This window comes from Octopus bimaculoides, chromosome 2 (genome assembly GCF_001194135.2).
Source record: "Octopus bimaculoides isolate UCB-OBI-ISO-001 chromosome 2, ASM119413v2, whole genome shotgun sequence".
Taxonomy (NCBI): domain Eukaryota; kingdom Metazoa; phylum Mollusca; class Cephalopoda; order Octopoda; family Octopodidae; genus Octopus; species Octopus bimaculoides.
The window spans coordinates 115,300,340-115,307,936 of record NC_068982.1 but is presented as its reverse complement, the minus strand read 5'-3'; the positions used below and the strand labels follow the sequence as shown (position 1 = coordinate 115,307,936).

General features: G+C 37.8%; 1 protein-coding gene across 2 annotated transcripts in view; it reads right to left on the bottom strand.

Annotated features, from left to right (window-relative positions):
* The window catches only part of LOC106879358 (peroxiredoxin-4), a 21,449-nt gene extending 15,048 nt beyond the window's left edge, over nucleotides 1-6,401 (bottom strand). Inside the window, exon 1 of one of the 2 annotated variants that reach the window (XM_014928877.2) lies at nucleotides 6,213-6,401. In XM_014928877.2, the coding sequence (XP_014784363.1) occupies nucleotides 6,213-6,366 (154 nt within the window). In that variant the 5' untranslated portion in view covers nucleotides 6,367-6,401. The remainder of the gene's footprint in view (nucleotides 1-6,212) is intronic. The other variant, XM_014928878.2, reaches the window with a different exon arrangement.
* Nucleotides 6,402-7,597: the final 1,196 nt, after the last annotated feature.

Genomic DNA, 7,597 nt, shown 5'->3' with positions numbered 1-7,597 from the left:
CATCCAAAGACAACCCTCTTCATTTCTTTATCACTCTCACATGTATTGATGTTTTTCAATACTTTTTTCCTATAACTACATTTATATACTATAAAAAAGAAAATTGGGGAAATTATGAATTTTTTGCAACCCTACTCCCTGCCCCCGATTGCTTCTGTTTAGAAATTAAAATATTGGAGAGCCTGGGAAGGTCATTGCTGGCATTTATCCACAGTGATTTTAAAAAAATTATGGAGATGTACTTGCATAGCAAGTGACTTGATCTGAGATTGTGTGCTGAAACTAAAACAATTGCAGCATAAAAGTAAAAGATGTTTGTAAGCCATTCAAGAACACACAAAAAGTTTTAAGTTTCACGGCACTACAGAGGTCCCAATACAGAGGTCCCAATACATCTAAGTAACAATATGAAGAGGAGGGTTGGTTTTAGGGTTAGGGTGTCATTACACGTCCACACAGCGTACATTTAAAATGTTTTGTACGTAACACCTGTATTTAAGTAGTACCGTTAAGGGATCTCTGTATTTAAATAGTTCCAGTTTCACTTCAACATTAAAATTTCATGTGTCAAAATATTTTTGTCACTTTGAAACCACGACCTGTTCATTGACAAAACTTCACAAAAGTGATGCAGCATGAAATTTTGTCAGTGAACAGCACACACACACATTCATTGCCTTTCATTTGTGTGTATGTGTATCTGTGTGTGTATTGGTGTGTGTGTGTGTCACTGTTGAAGTCGCTCGTGTAACTTGCTTGTGTATATATTGGCTTAGTGGTACAGAGTGTTTGGGAACTGTGAAGAAAGTGCAAGTTTCGAGTATTTGTTGGTAACTTTTTTCTTCGCCTCATCTTCTAATAGTAATTACCCAACTTTCTAGGCTCTTCTCACAGCTATTCCGCGTTCAAAAATTATACGGGTATTTTTTTAAATTTTCATTCAGTAAATAACGTTTTTACATTACATATCCATTAATAGAATAAACTGTCAGTTTTTCAAATAGCGAATGGAAACTCAAAAGAGAAAGTGAGAAACTTTGCAAATGAAAATGGAATACTCCGCAGGGAATGCAATGAATATTTAAATTTGCAAGAAATTGGAGTTTAAAAAATTCAATAAACTTGAGAAATCGAAATTATAGGAAATTTCTTAGAACGTGAATTTATTAAAATATTTCCAGATGGTCAACCCTTTAATAATTGCTTTCTTTTAGTTCTTTTAGTAATTGTTACATACCTAATTAATAAGCAGCTTTCTCCATTATAATATATATATATATAATATAATATAATGTATATATACAGCCCATTTAAAAGTATCCTTGAATCATCGGGCGATACGCTGTGCTTGAGAAGACCTATTGAGTCAAGTAAAATCAAAATTGAAATCGAAACCAAAATGGAAATCACAGTTGTGGCCAATGTCAGTGCTGCCTGACTAGCATGTAAAAAGCACCATACGAATGTGATCAATGCCAGTGCCACCTGACAGGCTCCCGTGCCAGTGGCACGTAAAAAGCACCCACTACACCTTCAAATTGGTTGGTGTTATGAAGGGCATCCAACTGTAGAAACCTTGCCAGATCAGATTGGAGCCTGTCTGGCTGGCACCTGTGCTGTGGCACGTAAAAAGCACTGTTCAAGCATTAAGCCTCATGTAGGCAGTGACAGGTGACCATGACCCTTAGTAATATACCGTGCCTGTGTTGACCCATCAAGCCAAGTGAGACCGTAGTCATGGCTGATGCTGGTGTCAGGTCAATAGCACCCTACCGGTGGCACATAAAAAACACCCACTACACTCTCAGGGTGGTTGGTGTTAGGAAGGGCATCCAGCTGTAGAAACCTTGCCAAATCAGATCAGAACCTGGTGCAGCTCCCTGGCTTACCAGTTCTCAGTCAAACCATCCAACATTACATGATGATGATATATGTTTCATGTTATGCTAAGAAGCAGTGTACAGTACCAGAATTTTTGACTCAAGTCAAAGATAATCGTTGTTGGACTATCCAACTAAGTGGAGTCTGGACAAGCTAGTTTGCATTGGCATCATGTTGTATAAGTTGTAATAATGAAGTCAAACCAAATAGTGATATCTTAAAATAATTTAATTCATATGTTTCAGGTCTGTGTAATATGTGTGTGTGTGTGTCCCACCACCACTTAATAAATAGTGTTGGTATGTTTCTGTCCCCATAACCTAGCAGTTTGGCAAAAGAGATCAATAGAATATGTACCAGCCTAAAAAAAAAAAAAGTACTAGGGTCAATTCATTCAACAAAAAATTCCTGAAGGCAATGCCCCAGCATGGTCACAGCCTAATGACTGAAACAAGTGTAAGGCAAAAGATATAAATAATATATATGTGCTGTGGAAGAGGGAAACCCAGGAAGACATGAGATGAGGTGGTGAAGCATGATCTTCAAATGCTGGGCCTCACGGAGGCAATGACTAGCAACTGAGACATTTGGCAATATGCCATGCTTATGAAGACCTATCAAGCCAAGTGAAATCATAGTTGTGACCAATGTGGGTGTCACATAACAGGCACCCATGTTGGTGGCACATAAAAAGCACCTTTTGAGTGTTGGCTGATGCTGCTGTCATAGACTATTAACCATGCTGGTGGCACATAAAAAGCACCTTTCAAGTGCTGAGCCTCACGGAGGCAATGACAAATGACTAAGACCTTTGGCAATATGCTGTGCTTAAGAAGGAAGATCCGTCAAGCTGAGTGAAATCGTAGTCATGGCAGATACTGGTGTCAACTGGCACGTAAAAGCACCCATTACACTCTTGGAGTGGTTGGCATTAGGAAGGGCATCCAGCCATAGAAACCATGCCAAATCAGACTGTGTTGAAATTTGACGGAGGCCACTTACTCTCATAGTCAACTTAAATTTTTAATATTTGATCATTGATACTGTCTCATATTGGGGGTAAATTGTAAAAGAAAAAATGAATGAAAAATTAGCAGTAAATGTATTATGACGGGAAGGTAACGAAAGCTTTTATAACAGTGGATATTAAATAGAGGTAGAGGGAAAAATGTGAGGTTAAAAATAAAATAAAATAAAATAAAATAAAATAGTTATTTTAAAAATCAAATAAAATTGAAGGTGAAATATAATTTTAAATTAAATTAAAAGAATTTTTAAAAAATTAAACATTAAAAAATTTAAAGATTAAAAATTAAAATTAAAGAATTAAAAATTATAAAATTTAGAAAATTAAAAAAAAAAATTTTAATTGAAATACACACACACACAAGTATTTGGAGTAACTCCTTTAGGCAGAGTTCACATCTCCTTCATGCTATTTCATATGACTTAGGATCAACCATTTTCATATTTTTTTTCTATTTTTGCATTTGAATGACACGATGTGGTTACAGATATATATAATATATGTTTATATATCTACACAATATACATGATATATATATGAAAGAGAGAGAGAGAGAGATTCCAGGGATGACAAGTTCAAAGAAGCTAAGTCTAACTACTTAGAATTAAGAACTATGAGAGTGAAAACAAAATAATATAAATATATATATATAATTCAGCACATCTACACAAGCAATGCTTGGATACATCAGTAGCGTTGTGTCCTGGAATCATTGAGTATTTGTTTTACAACATACTTCATCCAGGTGACTTGACTTAGCTGATCAAGCCTAGGCCTGTGGCATTGTGTTGACTCAACTGATTACCTCTTTTCAGCAAGAGCCATCAAGAGGTTTTCTCAGTAACCTTTTGTTGTTCATCACAGCTCTTCTTTTACATACTCCTGTAATGCCCAGAGTTCCACAGACCTTACTCAGAGTATGACCTGCAAACCTTTAACCACCAACCTCCACTAGCAAACACTTTGTTCTCCACCCATTCATGCAGTATCTTCCACTAATTCCGAGTCTCAATAATCCTTTCCTCATGGCACACTTAACTCTAATAGGACTAGCTGCCTTGTTGCTTTGGTAAATAAAATGATGTTTGAGTGGCTGTGTGGTAAGTAGCTTGCTTACCAACCACATGGTTCCGGGTTCAGTCCCACTGCGTGGCACCTTGGGCAAGTGTCTTTTACTATAGTCTCAGGCCGACCAAAGCCTTGTGAGTGGATTTGGTAGACGGAAACTGAAAGAAGCCCGTCATATATATGTATATATATATATATATATATATATAGCGGTTCGGCAAAAGAGACCGATTGAATAAGTACTAGGCTTCCAAAGAATAAGTCCTGGGGTCAATTTGCTCGACTAAAGGCGGTGCTCCAGCATGGCCGCAGTCAAATGACTGAAACAAGTAAAAGAGAGAGAAATAACATACAAGGTACAGGCCTTGCTTCCCAACCATATGGGTCTGGGTTCAGATCCACTATGACACCTTGGGTAAGTGTCTTCTTCTATAGCCTCGGGCCAATCAAAGCTTTGTGAGTGGATTTGGTTTACGGAAACTGAGAGAAGCCAGTCGTGTATGTGTGTGTGTTTGTCCCCCACCACCACTTGACAACCGGTGTTGGTGTGTTTATATCCCTGTAACTTAGCTGTTCAGCAAAAGAGACCAATAGAATAAGTACTAGGCTTTAAAAAATGCCTTGGGGCTGATTTGTCCAACTAAAACCCTTGATAGTGAGGCCACAACATGGCCGCAGTCAAATGACTGAAACAAGTAAAAGATACACACGCATGCATGCATGTACGTATGTATGAAAGAAGATACAGGCAGAGTTGTCTAATTAAGAAGTTTGCCCACAACCACATAGTTTCGGGTTCGTTCCTGTTATATGGTAATGAAGGCAAGTGTCTTCAATTATAACCTTGCGAACGTGTTTGATCATAGATTTGATCTAAAGAAAAAGAACAAGAAAGTAATGGGCATTTTTACAAGTACATATAGTCAACTCTCAATAATTCTCTCATACACCAATCACATAAAAATCAAATTAATGAAATATTTGTTAACAGGGGACTTTCAATGAGGTCACTAAGTCTGCTAAGAATAGCAGTCAAATCTCTCTAACACTCAAGACATCGGACAATGTCATCAGTTACCCTATTCCAGGAAAAAGACTAAATGGTCATGTCTGGAATGTTTTAAATCACAGCTCTACAGAATCAAGTGTAACTTAGGGTTATACAACTATTAATGGTTTCAAATTCTGGCACAAGGCCAGCATTTCGGTAGAGGCAGTATGTTGATAGCATCGACCCCAGGACTCAACTAGTACTTATTTTATCGACCCCAAAAGGATGAAAGGCAAAGTCGACCTCGGCAGAATTTAAACTCAGAACGTAAAGACGGACGAAATACCGTAAAGCATTTTGTCCGGCGTACTAACGATTCTGCCAGCTTGCCGCCTTTAGGATTATGCAACTATTAATGCAACAGATTTTGATAATCACGAAATATGAAGTTCGAGGCGGAGGTAAAGAATAAGCACACCCGGTGTTTAGAGTTAAGGTTAGGACTAGGGTTTAGGGTTAGAGTTAGGGTTACGCCGAAAACGGGTTGTGTGCGTATTCTTTACCTCCGCCGAATTCGAATTAGTCTCAGGTTTAGCCCTTGATCAATCAGACTTATGATCAAATGTGTCCCATTTATGCCACAACGCACACACCAAAATCTGAATGGTCCAATGTCTCCTACATTTAAGTTGGTAGAGTGTGCGTTCGATTTAATTTCGATGAGAGGGGGGGGGGTCGAATACAAGCTGATACTTCGTCTAAGATTGATTTTTTTAACACAAGCTAATAAAATGGTGAGAATTGTGTAACATTCATGCCTTTCCCGAAAGCATTAACTATGTTAGTTAAAACGGCGGAATATGTTGCATGCTGTGAGAAAAAAGAAAATTTCGGACGCTGGTCCAATTTCGGAGAGAGAGAGAGAGAGATCATTAAGCCACAAGAAAAAAAATTAAAATATAATTTAACTGTTAAAGAAATGTAATTATAACAGGAGTTCGAAACCGGGACGCGAATTCGGCGAGCAGGGAATCAAGTTTTCTTTTTCTTCTACAGCAAAAATTAATATTTCGTTCTCTCTCTCAATTCATAATTATTTTTGTTAATGTTTTAGTCTAGATTCCAACAGAAATGATACAGTTCATGCAATTGTTGAATTAGTAGTGCAGACCAATGACGGGCAGAAGAATCTCCAACCGCCACCACTCATGTTTATGTACACGTTTACAATAAGGAAAAACATACTTATGGCCTTGCTCCATTGAATCGTGTGTCCAGACAGTTTCCTATCTTCCTGTGGATAAACCTGACCACCAGCATAAGAATAACAAGTTTCCTCACCCCAGCAAACAGCTGAAACAGCAAACAGCACCAGTACGAGACCGACAGTGGACGACATTTTGCTGATTTGAAAGCGTCGACTAGACGTAGATCTATACACTCTTTAATGGCTAGATAAACTTTGCGCAAGACGACATATTACAACAGTAAACTGTTTGCTTTTACGATTACAGATATATAAGCATATTGCTTTTAAGAACTAAAGTTTATTTTAAATGATTACAATCATTGATATTATATTTTCATTTTTATTTTTAAAAGTGAACAAATTGCTATTTTGATATGTTAGGCGAGGAAAAGAAAGTATCCTATATTTCAGGTACTCCCAACACGGTGAAACTGATGCAGCTAATACCCAGCCAGGACATCTACAGAGAAACCCTTCGTGCTAGAAAGGAATCAAAGGTTTGATACATATGAATATCCAAGGACTAAGTGGTATGTTAAAACACTAAACAGTCCCTGCCCACAAATGTAATAGCAGTTCAGATAAAATAGCTGTTCAGTAGAGGAAAACTAAATGGAAATAGATGTATTGTTTGGATTTTCAGCATCAAGAACAAATTTATCTTTCAGAAGAAAATAAGAAGGCTTTTATTGAAACCAGGAATGTGTTTTTTAAAGAAAAAGATAACAAGCTTAATGTATAATGAAAATTGATTATCAAGTCAGCAGTGGAGGTGGATGCTTCAAGAGCATAGCTGCTAGAATAGGAATAAGCTGGGTAAAGTTCAGAGAGCTTCTACCTTTGTTGATAGCAAAGGGACTCTCCCTCAGAATGAAAGGCCTCTCCCTCAAAGTGAAACATGGGCTGCGACTGCTGAGGACATGCAAGGCTTGAAAGAAATGAAGCTAGTATACTTTGCTGCATGTGCAATGTCAGTGTGCACATACGACAGTGTAAGCATCTTGAGAGAAAAAGTAAGCATAAAAGGCATCAGATGTGGTGTGTAAGAGAGAGGACTGCACTGGTTTGGTCATGTGAAGGATATGGACAAAGACAGCTGCATAAAAAGTGCTGATCTCAAACTGTGGAGGGAACCTGTGGAAGAGGTAGACCCAGGAAGACATGGGACAAGGTTGTGAAACATAATCTTTGCATGTTGAGTCTCACAGAGGCGATGACAAGTGATCAAGACCTTTGGCAGTTTACTGTACTTTAGAAGACACATCAAGCCAAGTGAATTTGTAGTCATGGCCAGTGCCAGTGACACAATATACATAATTTGATTTTTGATCCTTGCCATTGCATACTATTACTAGCCTACCAATCCTAAAAATTATCCCTT